A 20,000-nucleotide genomic window follows, 5' to 3' on the forward strand; every position below is an offset into this window, starting at 1 on the left:
GTCCTTAAATATAAGAAAAAAAAAGTAAATCAAATTGTGATGACAAAACAAGAAAATATAGGTTATTTTATGTGAATAAACCTTTGTTTGCAGTATCATCTATGTGTTAAAAATGTTTTTTTCTGTTGTTTTATTACAAGAATTCATTTCAACATTCCAAAAGCTGAAATGGTTATAATTAAACATGCAATATTAGTCCCAAGTACAATTATTATATATTTGATACTGCCATGAAAACTCTGCATCCACTATCACCTTTGTATTTTAAGTTTAATCATAAGCATGAAAAGAATCAACCAGATGTCCACAGGGGATGAGTATAACAAAGTCCAGTGTTCAACAGTTATATAGTTACCATGTGGAAACCAGCAATGGACCCGGCTCCATACTCTGAGATCATAACAGGTTTGTTGTGGAGGAGATGCCACTCCATGAACTCATTCACAGTCTGATTATAAATCAGTTCTAGGTGGCCTGTGTCACTGTACCAGGAATAGTAGCGATTTACCAAAATCACATCTAGGCTGCTTCCCTGGAAAGGGCAATTCAAGAATCAGAGATATGTTTCATTTTCTTATATATTTCAACACACTTTTGTGGAACAGGTTTATTTCAAAAAGTTATCTTGTATATTTTCAAATAAACAAAAAGTACAATCACTTGTAAAGAAACATTTAAGCAAAGCTAGAAATACAGTGTGTCACACATTCTACTAACAGACACTTTCTCCACAAACAGAGACAATTTACAGCAAGATTTATAGCATTACATTTTGCAGGCAGTAGAGGTAATTCATATCAAGAGATATACAAATCAAAATATTAATGACATGGATTACAATCAAATACAACAATCTATAAAAACATTAAATATACTACAACTTTCAAATATTATAAATAAAATATACCAAGTCAAACACATACACAGTCATTTAAAGATTCGGTGTCAAAGTGCTAAAGGGAAATGGAATGCAGGAAGCAGAAAAAGAGCAAGAAGGACCCAGGGTTGAATGTCTGAGATGTCTTGAGCCAGACTCAGTCCCAGTCCCAAAGCCACCTGTGACTGTCCAGCTGTTACATTTTGGCTACACCAACTGCATTCCCCTAGGTACCTAGGCTGGCTCTAAAATGTTTTTTACTCATGTTATAACAGCAAAGTAATAATGGACAAATTTCTGAGACATTCATGGACTACAGATTTACTGCCTGTGAAAAGACGTTTGAATCTAGGCAAAGGAATCTAAGGTCTGCTTTACTGCAGCCACACTTCCACTGGCTACATCTGGAGCCAGGCTATAGTCAGATATTTTCACCTTTTAAATAGGCTTAAGTGAACTGACTACCTGAAGAATTCAAGGAGCCAGATCTTGGAAGTTTGTCACATAGTGTTACATTTATAAAAGCAGTAAAACTGTTTTGAAGCCAGCCAGCTTAGCTGGCTTCAAAACGGGTAGGCAGCTACAGGTAGTTTAGGGACCATGGCTGAGTCAAGTTGCAGGGCTGGGCTCAAAGCTCCTGGAAACCTGGTTAAAGCACATTGCATTTTCTGGTCAAAACAAAATTGGTCTAAACTTACACAAAGAAAAACAAATTTTACATTTTGAAAGTTTTTCAAAGAAATTTAAAACTAAATGATAATGTCAACCATTAATAAAAATGAAATATATGATACAAAATAATTTAGAGTTGTTATACACATAAGACATAACAAAACCTAGATAATATAAGCTTTATCAGAGATTATCATAATAAAAACGCAAAATCTGCCAAAAAATATGCCATGCACATGCACCACTTCCATGCTGCTAGCCAAGTGAGGAAATATACATAAAAGAACATACAGCATGTTCCTCGTTTTTAGGATAATTGAGAACACATGTAACTGGACGGGAAGCATCAACTGCTTTGGTGGCATTCACAACATGGCTGCAGAATAAACAAAATCAGACTATATACTTTTTGAAAGACATAACATGAAAATATCTACACTCGATGACATTTGCATGAGACTTATCTTCAATCTGATCAAGTTATTTCCCTTCTAGAATAATGCATTTCTTCCTTGAGTACAGATAACTCGTGCTAAATTAAAATGCTATATCAAAAAGTATCTTATTATATTCTTAGTCCTAGTTATTACATCTGCTTTATCATTCTCACTGGAAAGGGATCGGTATCTGTCAGTCTGAGTTTCGTTGGTACCACACATGATTTAGAAACACAATTACTTCACAGCAGACAAAGTAACATTCACATAATTAAAAAATCATCATTTGCATTCTAAAAAAAAAAAAAATCCTACTCATTAAGTGAGCAAAGTACCCCTTTAATCATTTTGATAGTGACATCAGTACATATTCAGTATGACAAAAAGTTGATCAATGTCACACTTAACGTACAGTAAAGTACACCTTCAATGAGCACACATGTCACTGGTCCTGACTAATCTGCACCACAGACAGCATCTCCTACTACTGTGTGTTTTATATAAGAGATAAGATCTTATAAAATCCTGTATTGCAAATATACTTTTCTTGTGTGTGACTGGGTACTTTGATTTTGGACGGGCAAAATGCCAATCAGGAATGATTCATTTTTCACCTCATTAGGCCCTGTCTTTGAGATATCCTATTTCACCTAATGCAACACACAAAAATCACCAAACTTGAAGTTCTTCAGAGACAGACACACAGCAATAATCAGTTAACTATACAGCGCAACTAATATCATACATGCATATCCTCTCAAATCATTTAGGAAAGGCAATAACATTATTGAGTCTTTACATACAGCTAAATCTGTGTTTTTGTCAACTGCCAGGACACAAGTGACAGAGCGTGTTGGGTCAGCTTCTTTTGTAGCATTAACCACAGCACTGGAAAGAAGTGTGTAAATCTCATTTCATTCTGAGGTTTTAAAGTTGAATTAGGAAGCTAAATTAGGTTAAATTAAGTTACAACTTGACATATTCCTTTGATAACTGCCAATCATTTTAATGTACTGAGGTCTCGGTATTTTAACATTTCAAAAGAAAATTTTGAGACTAACTCTTCAATGGATACCAATTAAATTTATCTTTACCAGTTGATCACTGTGGAAGAAATAAGTTCAAAATTAGGTAGGTCTGAACATCAATATAACTTTTGATTTTAGTAGCTCTCCTAAATGTTACACAGAGTGGTTACTGGCAAAAAACATTCATGAAAGTTAACCCACTGCCAACAAGAATAACTATACATTAGCTGATTGTGTGTAGCGACCATTACATGGCTCGGTATAGTGCAGGAAACACCTGTCAGTATTGATTTAAGAAAGAAAAAAATTAAAGTAACAGGTAGCTGGCAGCACATGCTTATCAAAGCTTTAAAACTAAATACTCTTCTAGATGTATTAGTTAAGGCTAGTAAAACTTACTACTCTAAATGCATTCTAAAATAAGTAAAATAATTTTTTAAAAAATTTATCATATGATGAGACACTATAAATATCCCTTCATATAAAAAAGTTAAGCAGAATCCTTCCTACCTGAAATACTCCTTTGCAGCGGGCTCATAGGATCTTGGCTCATTGCCGACACTCCACATGATGACACTCGGGCGATTCTTGTCACGGCGGACAAATTCCTGCATGACTGCAATGTGGCGTTTCATCAACTCCTCACCAAAACCACTGGTGGAAAAAGAAAATTGAGCCATTCTACTATTAAGTTATACTTTGCCTTACTCCATAGGGTTATAAAAGGAAAATCTGATTTCTGAACCAAAGCCAATACTGATCAATTAACTCAAATCACAAAGAATAAAAACAAGATCCCAGAATATCAAAAGAACATACTTGAGACCAATCGCAGGACTCTCATCCACAATCATGATTCCCTCCTGATCTGCCATGTCCATGATCTCCTCTGCATAGGGGTAGTGAGACGTGCGGAAGCTGTTTGCACCCAGCCACTTGAGGAGGCTGAAGTCCTTCACGATCAATGCGTAGTCAACACCTTTGCCCCGGATCTTTGGAATACAAGGGACAGACAAATCTTGAAGACAATATGTCATTACTTAATTTCATTATAAACAACACAAAAAAAAAAAATCCATAAAATTACAAGATTTTTAGCTCTTACTCAACCCCATCCCTCATCTATAACCCACTTACATCAGCATCTTCATGCCGTCCACAGCCACGTAAATACAGAGGCTGATTGTTGATGGTCAGCGTTGTGGAGTTCCATCCAAGAGTGCGAATGCCAACTTTCTGAGGATAGAGATCCAGCACTCCAGATGCATCTGAAACTGCTACCTGAAGAAATGGAAGAACAAAAAGAGTGATTCCAATTTTATAGAACTTATCCAGCCATTTGTTTGCCTGCTTACATACTGTATACATACTTGAATATCATTACATACAAATGCGTAAACACACATGTACATATACACATGGTATATAAGATTACTGGAAAGATAGTACCATAAACCTACAGAGCATTGTATCAATAAAAGTCAAAATAGACATACCATCAATGTATACATATAGCCAGGGTTACTATGCATGAGATATGGCCACCAAAGACTGGCATTGCTGATCTTAATAGTGCCAACACACCCCATGGCACTAGTGATGTGATCTCCCTCCTTACTCAGGAGCTTAACAGAACAGCCCACACCATCTTCAGTCTGGGGGCCAATCCCTGAGGTGGCCGCAAATATCTTGTAATTAATGATACCTGAAAGACAGTTACTGGTTAACTCTTGGAAACATCCCTTTTGTCATTATTCAGTTATCTGTTCAAACTATCATGAAAGGGAAAAAATATATATCAAAATAATTTTGAACACAGAATTGAACTTTTTTTCAAATTGGGAGACTTTTAACAATGTGGTAATTACTACAAACCTGCAGACCCATCAATATCAGTGTTAATCACTATATCATCAATGTATGTTTGTGGTGTTGTGTAAAGGTAAACTGGCCGATGAAGACCTGCATAGTTGAAAAAGTCAAAGTCTAACTTCTGCTCAAAGTAGCCTGGAGGATACCTGTAAATCAGAATATAAATAGTAAAATCAATCCATATATAAAGAGTTAATTCTATCTTTATTAGTTATATCACAGAAATTCTTTTCTCCTAAAATTATTCCTATTTGTCCTACATGTCAAAGCTAAACAAATATAAGAAAATATGACATAAATGTTATAGGTGACCAGAGCTTTTTTTTTTCTTTTCTTTTTTTCTTGAGTACAGAAATTTACCCCCAGGGGTGTATTTACCCTTGACTGGGATACATTAAATACACTATAACAGTCCTGGCTAAAGGTTTTATAAAAGTAAATTAACATTTTGTTAAACCTGGAAAGGCTTTCCCATTAAAAATTAAGGTTATACTTGAATATCTTTTAACCCTTTATATCCAGATACTTGTGATGATGTATTTCTTCACTTTGTTCCATATTTATGTAATTTATGGGAAAATTTTAGTTTGACAAGCATTTATAGCAACTTATTGGAAAATGCACTGCTTAATTGCAGACATGAAAAATCCCATGCAAATCATGTAAGAAAACTGAACAGAGAAAAAAAAAAATGAAAGAAAATAGAACAGAGACAAAAGGAAAATTGACAGAAAGTTGAACAGACACAAAAACAAAATCTAACTGTTGTTCCTAGTTCTAGTAGACCACGTACAAGTCTGAGCCCAGTTTTAAGACTGTGAGTCACTATTTCATGATTATAATTAAAGGCAGCCATAAAATTACAGATCTTACTTAGTAGGGTCATTGTGGTAGACGATCTTTCCCTGAGGTAAAGTGCTGGGCGTTAAAGTGTTATTGATGGCTATGGTGACGAGGTTCTCCTTTCCGAATCTAAGGCCACTTGATATCTCAGCCATTATCGGGAGATGTCCTCCTTCATGGGACGTCACAGCTACACCATTGATGTACTGAAAAATAGAGTCACTTTCTATGAGAGATACTTTCAATGCAATTTGAATAATACTATAAATCTAAGAAAAGATATTCAAAGGAAAAAAGTTTTATCAGTAACATTGAATGTTACAATACATAAAATAGGTATTGAAAAGCAAACTCTCCTATATAAATGTACTTATGTTGCATGAATATTTGTGTGTGTTTTTGTGATCACTTCTATGTCTGCATGTCTGGGGGCTCTACATACACATATGAATTAACATACCCTATACTAGCATTTACTGAATTAATATCCTGTTTTCACATTTGGAGAATTAATGTACCCAATATTACATTCAGCTAATTTTCCTTCATGATTAATAGCAACCTAATTCAGAACAAACACTCATACTACAGGCCGGGTAATACTTACAATGATTGAATTATAATGGGCAGACCCAAGACGAAGAACAACCCTCTGCTTGTCAGCTTGCCATCTTACAGGCACATAAAAAGTGCGATCATACCTAACAGAAGATAGTTAAGTAGCTTCATTATAATAATAATGATATTAAAAATTGTTATCATTATGTTATCATTATCATTAACACCATTATGTTATCATTATCATTAACATTATCATTACCATAATCATTATTATTACCATTGTCATTATTATTACTATAATTATAATAATAATGCCATTGACAATAATAACAACAATAACACAAATCTCAAGAAGGTGACAAAGTAATAGAAATTCAAAAATATTTCACAAAAACTCAAGGACTTGGTCAAATAGATAAGGTTAGGTGGGCACAATAGTTAACTCCTTGGTACCTAAAGTACTTGTATAGCCATTTGTGTGTAAAAATGATAAAACACATTAATTCATTACAAAACAATATCTATAAAAAAAAAATCTGAGAAAATGCTAGATAAATAAGCAATTTCAAAGTTCTAGTGGCATTATCTCAGCTCAGTTAATGTCATACAAAATAAACCCCACTAAACTCACCATGCCCATCCAATATGGTCGCGAAGAGCTTTGTCTTGAGTTACGTCATTGTAGCTACTTGGAACTGCCATTGATATCACCGAGCCAGTCTAAAATAGTGAAAAAAACATTACTTATAACATATATTTCCTTGAATCCCCTCTAACAGTAACAGAATTTCTAAAATCACTGTCCTCTGTCATTAGTTACAATCAGTAATGGTAAAAAAAGGGAAAAATAAGAATGATAGTAAAGAAGATTTTTAAAATAAGCTAGTTTGTTTAATATAATGTTGTTATCCTGTTTATCTGCTTAATTCTTTAATTTATAACAATAGCATATACAGTGTTTAACAGTACTACTATACTGTTATAAAAATCTGTGAGAGGAACATTCCCCCTGGATATATTGTTTTACAGGATCATAACCAATGTCATTTCTTCCTTCAATTATACTGTGTTCATGCAGAAAGACTTCAGCATCTACAGAGTCAATCACTGATACTTCTTCCAAATTTCTGTGAACTTACAAAAAAAAAATTCCCAAACAATCATGCCAGTATTTTTCATATAAGCAGAAGTAATAAAAGATAAATAGCAATTTTATATAATATGCCAGCAAAATTTAGAGATGAAATGGAAATAAATTTTTACTTTCTTTCAAAAACTTCTGCTAACCCTTTGAAAGTTTGAAAGAACTAGCAATCATACAACCATGCATCATCAGACTTTGTCTTCCATGGCATCTTCTGACATATAAGAAGGGGCTCCATTGGAAGGACCAAAGAAGCATCATTGGAATAGACAAGAGGGCACTACTGTAAGGGGTCAAGGGGGTACACTGAACAGGCTGAAAAGGCACCATTAAAAGGACCAAACAGGTACTGCAAGAGGGTTGGAGTGCAGGGCTGGGCAGGAGTTAATTCCAGAATAAACTGCAATTCTCAGGAAACTAAGTCAGAAGCAGTTCTCAATTAGGGAGGTTGTTCTTACAATGTAATTCCACTGTCCACTGCACTGAAGAGCAAAAATGTGAATGTGATCCTCATCTTTAACATCAATACAAATTAGAAATGTGAATTCAAGGTTGAGAAGACACTCATATATATAACAAAGAGTTAATTCTCCTGGATAATTTTTTTTTTTTTTTTAAGCAGTTTCAATTTCATAAATATTCTCCCTTTTTTCCATTTCTCTTTTATGCATGTAATGTAACACAGGTACATGACAGAAAAAAAATAGATATTATATAATTTTCCAAAACATGGTTGATGTTCTATATTTTTAAAACATAATCACTCCTCACAATTAAGAGGGTACATGATTTGACCCTGAGGCCTCCTTTAGCAAAGGCCAACAAACCCCCACCACATACAAACACACAAATCTCTCCCTTAATTCTGGTGAAAAATATGGTAGAGCCAGTCCACATACATTTCCAACAATCATGCCCAGACGGCAGATATGTTACCCATGACAGAAGTTGCCAGTCCTCCATTTCCTGTTTACTGGTGCTTAGTTACAGGCTGAGTGTATTTCAGTCATTCTCTTATTACCAATGCACGTAGATTATGTAATAAAGATATGGAACATGCTCAATTACAAGTCACACTAGTTTCAGCCACACACAAAACCTAACAATATACTTTCACATAAAACTACCATATGAGAGTGTAATAAGAGACAGTGTAACATATACCGTAGAGTGTCGGTCATTTCAACAAGCCATCTATATACACGTTTCAGATTACTGGTTACTCGTAAAATGCAATACCAAATATCAACTTAACATGATTGCTTTTTCATGAAATGCAATAGTATTTCAAAACATTATCTGAATGAGAACTTCATACTTCTAAGTTTACCAAGCAGCCAAATGCAGTCCATAGTTGAACATGCTAATGCTTTGATAGGTATAACAAATTAACTTGAAGCCTCTGGGGATGGCATGTACATCCCAGCGCCCACTGTGAGTTTCATTTATTAATTGTTTTAACACATAGATGGCTCCATAAGTATTAAGTTACCAATGAGCCAATCATGAGTACTACCTGCCTCACCTGTTTACCCTTTTCCTTGATTTTCGAGAATATTTTCAGGTATCTAATATTTCTGCTATTAATGCCAATAACTATAACAATTACAATGTTTATAATATAAATAACAGCAACAACATTAACAACATTAGTATAAAAAAATTAAAAATCCATAAACTTAAAGAAAGGTGAATCAGGTGAGGTCAAAAGTTCTACTACTTAATTCCTTTGTGGATAAGTACTTGCAGAGCCATCTAAGTGCAGAGACATTTTACAAAACATTACTATGGTGAACATAAAATTTTCCTGGAGAGTTTGGGTTAACGGGCAAAACAGATAGTTGTGGTATTTATGCTTCAGACTGTACATTAAAGTAAAATAAGAGATTTATAGGCCTCCTTGGCAACTTTTTGTTAAATATGGAAAAGCTCAAGCTTTATCTTGCCAAAATATTCGGTCCTATTCTGGGCACTTACTATATACAGTCATGTAAGGCCTGCTTATGAATATAAAACATTATTTATAGGCTTGAGAAAATGATCCCCAAACCAACCAAAGGGATGAACATGAGCTCACCTTACTGAGAGGTTTCAAAAACCACTCCTCTCGAAAGCCCTGTAACGGGTCGTGGAGAGGGGCCAGGCGGAAGTTCCAGAGGCCGTCCAGTGACTTTACCTCCCTACTGCCCGATTCCCGAGGGTAAAGGCCTCCCCATTTTGAGTCCTCAGCTAGCGTCCCTGTTAGAAGGGCCACTGCGGCCAGGAGCAGGCACCACCCTTCCATCATGAATTTAACCTGGAAAAGATGCGTTTAGTAAGAAAGACTCCCGATACAAGATTAAATACTTGGTAATAAAAGACTGCAAATCAGTTAGCATAGGTATTCACATATTAAATTCTTTTATATGGCATGCATTTCTACATACAGAGGGAAATACTCCATACAATAGTTTTTCTGTTAATCAGATTTTGATGCTTTTTTTGTGGCATAAATATAGTGGATTCATACTGTGGTAAAATCTTAGTGATTCAGCCAACGATACATATACCTTGACACTTATATTTTACAAGTATTTTAAACAAACAAACCTAGGTAAGGTGTACATGAAACTGAAAGATTCACAGCACAAAAGACATACCTGCTGCATTTCAAATACGAGTTTTGAATACCTTTTAACATGACATTCTAATCAAAATTTAATCATGTGAAACTGACAAAACCTCAATCCAAGCACATAAACTGCATACCTTGCCTTATGACGCTATTCAGCCTCAACCTTTTTCCTACAACTTTGCCACGAATCAACCTGCAACGGCCTTCAGTAGTCTTTTTCTCTCCTAATCACCTTGGCCGTGTTCTATACAAATCCAAATTTCCCGTCCACTAGCCTTACAGGGCCCAGTGACCGCTGTGGCCATCACCAACCTCCTCTAAGGTCTAATCTGGCAAGGAAGAAGATGGGTTGGTTCTGAGCAAGTTGGCGGCTTGCTGGTAGTTGCCAAGGCACCAAACTTGGAGATAGCAGTAAGAGTTAGTACGATCTGAGAGACGAGGGGCAAGGGTGCCTTCAATGAATTGACCCTATGCTCTCACAAGAAACCTGTAATCATTATAATCACCTCGACGTGATATCCCCAAGAGCTCTACAATTTTCCACAGCCTTGAATAAGTGGATAATTATGAAATAAAAGTCAGCAAAAATGACTAATATCAACCTGAGGCTTTCAATCCAATTCTCCCTCATTAGAAACCAGCCTTCCTCAGGGTAGAATACGAGGCCTGATGTGGCACTACAGGCTCTGGTAAAGGCCAACGAAACTCTTCTACCCTCAGGCGACATAACGAGCTTGAAATGGCGGATTCAGAGACGATAACCAGAGGCTAAGGCATTAGTCGATTCAGCCGCATCTGCTTCGATTTGTTAGACCTTAGGGCAGAGTGGCGGCAGAGTACAGTATGGACATTTACTATTCGCAGATTAAACATTCTATCTCTTTTTCTCACATGCTGCATAATTTTAATAATATCAGCTTGCAAAATGAAAAGTGTCTTATTTTTAGTCATTCTGAATATATAACTACATATATACAAAATATGTATTGGCATATCAGTACCAGCTAATTTGCATATATACATCAAACCCATATATTAATTATACTGTTAGACCCACATTTTAATTTTAGATAAAAATCATTCCAACTCCTGTAAAGAAATCACTGGATAGTTTTATTCCTTATCAATTATAATCTCAATCTATTACATTATTATAAAGGAGAAGAAAACTCTGTTAATCAAATAAACTCAAAACTGCTAATGAGTTTATTGTACTAAACTTTACAAATAACTATTAACAATATAATTATAATAAATAACAACAATAACAATAGTAAAAACAATAACAACAGCAATAATATTAATAACAAAAACAATATCAGCAGTATCAATAACAATAACTAATAACTAATAACAAAAATAACAATAACAATAACAATAACAACAATAACAATAACAAAACAATAACAAAAACAATATCCGCAATATCAATAACAATAACTAATAACAAAAATAACAATAACAATAACCATAACAATAACTAATAACAAAACTAACAAAAACAAAAACAATAACAATAACAATAACATCACAATCACAATACCAATAACAAAAACGCACAAAAACGTAACAAAAATAACGCACAAAAATACCCACCTAACAGACACCTTAAGACGCCCTATTTCTTCCTCGCCTCCACCTCCTCTTTCTCTCCTCAAAGGCAAAGGCAAAATGGCTTAAAGTGTCACTTGCTGCCCCTTCGCCGCCGTGTGGGAGACTGCGTGATGGCACTTGAATTTGGGATCGGAAACGCTGGTTGGCTCCTCCTCCTCCTTTGTCTCTTTCTCTTTCTCTTCCTCTTTCTCTTTCTCTTTTTCTTTCTCTTTCTCCTCCTCTTTCTCTTTATCCTCCTCTTTCTCTTTTTCTTTCTTTCTTTCTCTTTCTCTTTCTCTTTCTCTTTCTCATTCTCATTCTCATTCTCATTCTCATTCTCATTCTCATTCTCATTCTCATTCTCATTCTCATTATCTTTCTCTTTCTCTTTCTCTTTCTCTTTCTCTTTTTCTTTCTCTTTCTCTTTCTCCTCCTCTTTCTCTTTCTCCTCCTCTTTCTTTTTATCCTCCTCTTTCTCTTTACCCTCCTCTTTCTCGTTCTCCTCCTCTTTCTCTTTCTCCTCCTCTTTCTCTTTCTCCTCCTCTTTCTCTTTATCCTCCTCTTTCTCGTTCTCCTCCTCTCTCTCTTTATCCTCCTCTTTCTCTTTCTCCTTCTCTTTCTTTCTCTTTTTCTTTCTCTTTCTCTTGCTCTTTCTCTTTCTCCTCTTTCTCTTTCTCCTCCCCTTTCTCTTTCTCTTTCTCCTCCTCTTTCTCTTTCTTCTCCTCTTTCTCGTTCTCCTCCTCTTTCTCTTTCTCCTCCTCTTTCTCTTTCTCTTGCTCTTTCTCTTTCTCCTCTTTCTCTTTCCCTTTCTCCTCCTCTTTCTCTTTCTCTTTCTCTTTCTCTTTCTCCTCCTCTTTCTCTTTCTCCTCCTCTTTCTCTTTATCCTCCTCTTTCTCGTTCTCCTCCTCTCTCTCTTTATCCTCCTCTTTCTCTTTCATATCCTCTTTCTCTTTCTCCTCCTCCTCCTCCTCTTTCTCTTTCTCCTCCTCCTCCTCCTCTTCCTCCTCCTCCTCCTCCTCCTCCTCCTCTTTCTCCTCTTCCTCCTCTTCCTCTTTCTCCTCCTCCTCCTCTCCCTCTTTCTCCTCCTCCTCCTCCTCCTCCTCCTCCTCCTCCTCCTCATCATCATCATCATCATCATCATCATCATCATCATCATCATCTTTATCATCATTCTCATCCTCATCCTTCTGTCCTTCCCATTCCTCCTATTCGTCTCTTTCTCCGCCCTTGTTCCTCTTCCTCTATTCCTCCTATGGTTCCTCCGCCCCCCCCCCCCCCACACACACCTCTCTTTCTGTCTCTAATTCGGCCTTTGTGTTTACAATGACTGTTTGTTTTTGTTTTGCGTTTGTGTTTGTGTTTGCCTGTCTCTGTTTGTTTTTCTGTCTCTTACTGTCTCTCCCTCCCTCATTCCCTCCTTCTTCCCCCTCTCTCGCCTTCTCCGTCCCTCCCACTCTCTCTCACCCCCTCCCTATCTCCCTTTCCATCCTCCCCATCTCATTCCCACCCTCCCCATCTCCCTCTTCCTTGCCCCTTCTCCCCCTTTCTCTCCCTCTCCTACCCTCCCTCCCTCCCACCCTCCCTTCTCCCTTCTCCCTCGCTAACATGGCCCTTTGTCATACGATCATGTTAACCGAGGCGACTGGCGTATGTGAGTATCTATTTACTATTTACCATGTTATTTCCTATGTTTTAATTAAGTATATAAATAATTTAAATTCAAAATTATATAAAACTAGATGTAAATTATTTACTATGCTAGCTTTTTTTCCGCTGGCCTAACTATAGAGGTTTAGGTTATCCATAATTACAAGGGTAAGTTGCTATAAGATGGAAGTAGCCTGCTGTTCTAACTCCCATTCCGTCTCTATATCAATATCTATTATAGTAAGGTATCATTCATTCTGATATCAAGGAATATTGATATTACAAAATCTTACTCGCTCGCTCGCTCGCTCGCTCCCTCTTTCTCTTTCCCTCTCTCTATCTATCTATCTATCTATTTCTCTCTCTCTCTCTCTCTCTCTCTCTCTCTCTCTCTCTCTCTCTCTCTCTCTCTCTCTCTCTCCCTCTCCCTCTCCCTCTCCTTCTCCTTCTCCTTCTCCTTCTCCTTCTCCTTCTCCTTCTCCTCCTCCTCCTTCTTCTCCTTCTTGTCCTTCTTCTCCTTCTTCTCCTTCTTCTCCCTCTCCCACTCCATCTCCCACTCCCTCTCTCACTCCCTCTCCCACTCCCTCTCCCACTCCCTCTCCCTCTCCCTCCCCCTCTCCCTCTCCCTCTTTCTCTCTCTCAGTGCACCTCACAACTGGTATCGGTCAGCACAGATAAGATATCATTGAACTCTGCTAGAATGTTATCTTTTCCTTACGCTGTATCTTTCTTGGTTTCACGCATGATGCCTCGCATATTCTCCCATTCTCTTTTATTCTCTCATTTACATTCTTATGTTCCTCTAACTTTTCGTATTTTCTCACATTCTCTCATTTCTTTCATGCTTTCTCTCTTCTCTTGTTTTATTCTCTCCAGTTTTGTTTCTTTTCAATGTCGCATTCACTTACCTTATTCTGTTTCATTTGTTGGTGCATTTCTCTCTATCTCTCTCTTCCTCTCTCCCTCTCTCTCTCTTCTTTTCTCTTCCTTTCTCTTCCTCTTCCTCAACCTCTCTCTTCGTCTACCTTTCCCTCCTCCTTCCTCTCCATCTCTCTTCCTCTACCTTTCCTCCCCTCACTCTCTCTCTCTCTCTCTCTCTCTCTCTCTCTCTCTCTCTCTCTCTCTCTCTCTCTCTCTCTCTCTCTCTCTCTCTCTCTCTCTCTCTCTCTCTTATCTCTCACAATCTCACGTAAGATCTCGTTCTTTCTCACATTTCTTCACATTTTCTCACATTCTCTCGTCTTCGTTGCATTTTCTCACATCACATCTCATTCTCTCGGTCACTAGGACCTACTGATAGACTCCTTGCCGGCTGAGCACATGTGGAGCCATTTGTATGTAACAAAATTCACCAAAAACTACAGAGGACAGAACATAAATCCGGGGCGAATGGGTTAATACATGAAATTCTTCATCTGCGTCGCCCAAATATAATAAAGAGTGTTTGGAACGTAGGATGACTGGGTTGGAAAGTTTCGGAATTCAGGTAAAGATCCTTTTGTTTGTCTAAATGTTTAAAAGCTGAATACTGAAATTACAAAGAAATAACATATAAGAAAATATACAAATTAATTAGTTCCACTTACATCAAAGAATAAACATAGGGTTACATAGAAATGATGCTCATAACTAATAAACACATAACACTTAATATAAACAATTTCAGTATTACAACAATACCAAATCATAGGGTAATTATTCCGACTCATCGAAAATTATGATTTCCGAACCCTCCTACTGGTTCCTCGTTTCGTGAGTCTTATACTCACTAAATGGCCAGCGAATCTTATGTTCGCTGCCTGAACAATGAGAAGCCCTATGCTTCTACAGTAAAACGTAACATTCGACAAAATGAGTCTTATACTCATTTATAAACAGCGAGCCTTACGTTCTCTGTTCCAAACGTCTTCCTTCATGGAACTTGTCTTTGACTTTCACGTATCGTGTCCACGTCTCCCATCGGGTGAATACGAGTTTAAAATATTTGACATGATATTAATTGTGGCAAAAATTACATTTAATGAATGTGTAATTATTTTAGTATCATTGTCTATCTTTGTTCGGTGAATTACAGTTACAAATACTGAGACAGGTAAATAGTAAATGCGTAATGGTTTTAGTTGTGTTCCATAAAAAAAAACTTATAGAATATAAGGTTATAATTATTAACTTTCTTTCATGAAAATACTTTATACATCGGGCATTATACTTTGTTGGTGTAATCAAACACAAGTTGATTTGCTTAAATAAAAAATGCGCTCCGACTCCTTCTGGTATAGAAAATGGGATGTTATGATATAAAGGGATAACTCGAGTAGTTTTCGTAAACTCTCTGAAGCTTTGTCTTTTCGTAAATAAACCGATATATAACATATATCTGGTCATTACATAGAGAGAGGAGCTTTTGGTTCATGAGGCGACGTTTGTGGGTTTCATGGGAATGGCTGGAGTAATATGGACTCTATCTTCGTAAACATTACCAGTACATACATTTACATCATATAGCGACTAGAAAATAACAAGAAATTCACGGACATTATAGCGTTCATATCTGAAAGCAGGGTGGCTGTGTAAAACTAAAACAAAAAAATAGCAGATAGATTACAACGAAAATACCTGACACGACTTCCTTATGACCAAAGGACACCATGGCCATCGACACGCCCACCTCCTTCGAAGTCAAATTAACAAGACGTAGACACTCGAAGGCTTAGTCATCACCACTCGAACAACACGAGGGCTTAGCGGATGCCTTATGAACGGGTGAAATATTGAAATGTCGCAATATTGATCATAGTTAGAAGTGACAAATAGGTTAATGTTACCGAGAGCGATGAACCGAGATAGAGGAAAATGGACACTGCCATCTTATAGAGCATAACAAATAGAGTAGTAAACAATAATGGTTTATCTACAGCGGCCTCATATTTATCGACAATTTACGAAAATGTCCACAACGACAGCCTCACACAGCCAGTCATTATGTCTCGTTTCTATGGCTCCATTTTATATATTTTCTATACGTCCATTTTCTATAATGATCCCGTTTCTGTTAACGACCCTGGAAATCAATTCCAATTAGTTATTTATTTTCATCCTTATTTTTTCATATTCTTATTATCTTTTTTCTCAATTTTTAAGCTACTAGATTTGTTTGGTTGCTTTCTCAAAATGTATATGCGTTTTTATTTCGGTTTTCCTTATCATTTATATTATCCAATCTTAACTATTTAACGACATTACTGCTTGTATCTATTAAGCTTTTGCCAGGACAAGACCATCAAACTTCTGTGGTCAGTGACATGGGGTAAGCTTGATTATATATTTAAATATTATTTTATCAGAATTTTGCTGTCTTCTTGGGAGATGGTAAAACTGTCTCTCTCTCTCTCTCTCTCTCTCTCTCTCTCTCTCTCTCTCTCTCTCTCTCTCTCTCTCTCTCTCTCTCTCTCTCTCTCTCTCTCTCTCTCTCTCTCACTCTCTTAGAATTATCATTTGCACTCTTTGGAATATATCACTATCATTATTATGATTTGTGTTATTTCTATAACTATATCGTTTTATTTTTATTATACTAGTGGCCTGTAGTATCATCGACATTTTCATTATTGTTGTTATACTTATTGTTTTATTTCTATCATCATCGTGATCATTTGTATCACTATTATCATTAAAATAGTTATTATCATATTCATTGCCTTTGTCACCAGTATAATCATCATTACTACAGGAATTACAATTGTCATTTTGCTTTTCATATGTTCGTTGGAGGTAAGACTTCGGTTTCAGGTAATTAATAATAAGACACAAATTATCTAATTTATTCTAATGCCCAACGTTGATGATAATGTAAAGATAAATGTGGGTGACATTTAAAAGGCGAGACAATATGAAACAATAAATAGATGAAGCATAGAGAACAAATGGATTCAAAGAGCATTCCGTATGAAATCAGTTTGATAATTTATAATCCTTCATAGTAAGTAATATTAACAATTGATTTAATGACATCATGAGAGATACCTGAATTCATGGACGGCATATAAGGAAGCTCATGTAAAGTCTTGATGCAGCCACCTCACTGTGTTCGTCTCTTACCGACGTCCCTTGGTCTGGCGGTTCATGGTAATAAATCATTCGAAGTAGAATAACTGCATGTCTCAGTGTGAGAGGGGAACAGATGCACATGCTTCAGAGAAATCAATGGCCTAGTGTCCATGCTTCACACTACGCTTGATATGAACTGTGCCTTCATGTACAACAGTGCTGAGAATCCCAACGGTATCAGTTTCGTGGTACAAATTCCCTGTTAGGCCCTGGTAACCCATCTGCACGCCCACTGTCATGAAGTCGGGTTTGTCGATGTGGGTGATATTTATTAAGTTTTTAATCTATTTCATCTGTTGTTTTGCTTTTCGAAACGAGGTTTTTTTGGGTACCACGCCTCCGGCAATTGCCTTCGCCTGCGCCCTTGGAAGAACTGTTGCTGCCCTCCGAACGCCGCCGCTAGTTGTGCCTGCTGGAAGCGCTGCTGAGCCGCCTGCTCCTCCATGGCGATGGCCATGTAGGCAGCGCTGGTGGCGAAGATGATTCCCAGCAGCAGCAGCGTAGGGGACGAGAAGAGCGACTGTAGCAGGGAGTTCATCTCCTCGCGGTCCATCATCTCAGGGGCGCTGTCACTGGCGGGCTCGGGCGGGGCATCGTCGATCAGGGGCCCGATCTCTTCCTCCTCCACAGAAAGCGGTGATTCCTGCACCTCCGGCAGAACAACGTTAATGACAGGCCCGCCCATCTGCATGCTGCTCTGCTGTGGCGGTCGGTAGTTCACGATTCCACCGCCAGACGGTCTACCATTTCCCATCTGCGCTGGATCTTGCCTCAGCTGCAGCAGCCCCTGGTTTCGATCCGGCCGGTTCGGGACGCCGCCAACACTCAGCCGGTTTTCACAGAAGCCACTCGTGCCCTCGTTGCGGCAGAGAAGACCCACAGTGCCATGACCGCTGTTGTCGTTGTCCCGGATTCCAGACGGGGCCAACTCCCCCACTCTGGACGCGAGGACGGAAGAGTTTGGAGAAGTTTCCCCTGCTACGTTCTGCGTGCCTGACGTGTCGGAGAAAATGGGCTCCGACACAACGGCAGGTCGTGGCGTCCCACTTCCCGGAGTAGAGGTTGCAAGAGGCCGGGTTCTGTGGGGAGTGAGACCGGTGTTGCTGCTGTTTACATGTGCCTCGGTGGTCCTGTCATTGGTCTGACCAGCGGTAGTGCCATGACCCGAGTGACTTCCATGTATACTATTAACATTGTGCCCATGGTGACTGCCATGTCCACCATGATTATTATTCCCATGAGCGCCATGACCAGTATGACTACCATGATTTTCATGATTATTGTGATCGTCGTGAGCAGCATGTCCTGTATGACTGTCATGGCCTCCGTGATTACTGTGGCTATCATGAGCACCATGCCCAGTATGAGTTCCATGCGCAGAGTGATGAGAATGGGCACCATGCTCACTCTGCTGAGCGTGGCCACCACCATTGCCAAGAACGTGGGTATTCGGCTGCTGAGTTGCAGAGACTTGTTGCTGTTGGAAGTTAGGGGGAGGGTAGTAAGGGTAGGGCGGGTATGGGTATGGGTACGGGAGCGGGAGGTAGGGCGGCGTCTGGGTGGTGGGCGCGGAGGCTGCCGGGGCTTGCACGGCCATCACGATAGAAGATACGACGTCTTGCATGCCCGCGGGAAGGCGAGAGATGATCTGCTGCTGTTCGGGAGAGAGCTGTGGGGGAGGAGCTGGGTGCTGCTGGCGGTGCGGGCGCGTCGAAGGAGTGGGCTGATTCGGGAAAAAGTTGGGCGGGATGTTCTGCACAGAAGCATCACTCTGGCGAAAGTTGGCAGCACTGAAATTAGGTCGGTGCTGCTGTCTCTCCTGGTGGTTGGTAGCCAAGGCGCCAGCGATTGGTGATAATCTCTTATTCGCCTCTTCTTCATTGGTATTATTTTGCCGCCATGGTCTCGATTCATTCTGCGCGTGGTATAACTGTCGTAAGCCATCAAGTAAGTTGAGGGTCTGCAGGTCATGAGCATTCATGGCAAAGAGATGGTTCAAGACTTGTGTCGGAAGTTGCTCAAGCATTGGAATTTCCATCCGAGTGTTCCCAGAAGTTCCCTCCAGCACTGGGATCATCTCGAGTTTCTCCGCCAAGCCTAGCGTCTGCAGATCTCCCTTTTCCATGCCTTTTAACGCTTCCATAACCTGGGGATTAACGGGAGTCACGCCAAGAGGATATACCTGCGAAGCTGTGTAATTCATGGCCCACTTGTAATACTGCTGCTTTCCGTTTTCGTCAGAGGGATCTTTAATCTCTGACAAATCTGCCTTGACACCATCAGTTGCTATATTTTCGTCACTAAAATCATCCTTGTTCTCGGAAGGGCTAAACGGCCCACCCCGACGCATGAACTTGGAAGGGCTGAGGACCAATTCGCCGTCAATGTATTCATAGTAATCCTCATAACCAGTTGTAAGGACTTCATTTTCCGACAGGTCGCCTTGCTTAGTTGTTTCGGGCTTCTGCATATACTGCTCTGTCTTATTGTGATGGAAATTAGGTATTAATTTCGTAGCTAGAGTTGGCGTTTCTGTTGTAATGTATTTGATAGAAGTATTATATTCGTTTGGATTATCATGTGGTGTTGTGTTGACGTCTGGAGT

The 20,000-nt window shown here is 38.5% G+C and overlaps 1 protein-coding gene across 4 annotated transcripts in view; it reads right to left on the reverse strand.

Annotated features, from left to right (window-relative positions):
* The window catches only part of LOC125027527 (beta-glucuronidase-like), an 18,441-nt gene extending 3,195 nt beyond the window's left edge, over positions 1-15,246 (reverse strand). Inside the window, exons 1-13 of one of the 4 annotated variants that reach the window (XM_047616635.1) lie at positions 15,177-15,246; positions 9,512-9,730; positions 6,922-7,010; positions 6,337-6,430; positions 5,760-5,935; positions 4,890-5,032; positions 4,511-4,719; positions 4,152-4,295; positions 3,834-4,006; positions 3,525-3,668; positions 2,790-2,874; positions 356-532; positions 1-3 (exon numbers count right to left, since the gene is read on the reverse strand). The exon at positions 1-3 is cut by the window's left edge and continues 136 nt beyond it. In XM_047616635.1, the coding sequence (XP_047472591.1) occupies positions 1-3; positions 356-532; positions 2,790-2,874; positions 3,525-3,668; positions 3,834-4,006; positions 4,152-4,295; positions 4,511-4,719; positions 4,890-5,032; positions 5,760-5,935; positions 6,337-6,430; positions 6,922-7,010; positions 9,512-9,721 (1,647 nt within the window). In that variant the 5' untranslated portion in view covers positions 9,722-9,730; positions 15,177-15,246. Of the gene's footprint in view, positions 4-355; positions 533-1,840; positions 1,926-2,789; positions 2,875-3,524; positions 3,669-3,833; positions 4,007-4,151; positions 4,296-4,510; positions 4,720-4,889; positions 5,033-5,759; positions 5,936-6,336; positions 6,431-6,921; positions 7,011-9,511; positions 9,731-10,182; positions 10,321-11,644; positions 11,792-15,176 lie in introns of those variants that run through there. The other 3 variants (XM_047616621.1, XM_047616613.1, XM_047616630.1) reach the window with 3 other exon arrangements.
* Between the last annotated feature and the right edge of the window lie 4,754 nt (positions 15,247-20,000).

Source organism: Penaeus chinensis, chromosome 1 (genome assembly GCF_019202785.1).
Source record: "Penaeus chinensis breed Huanghai No. 1 chromosome 1, ASM1920278v2, whole genome shotgun sequence".
Taxonomy (NCBI): domain Eukaryota; kingdom Metazoa; phylum Arthropoda; class Malacostraca; order Decapoda; family Penaeidae; genus Penaeus; species Penaeus chinensis.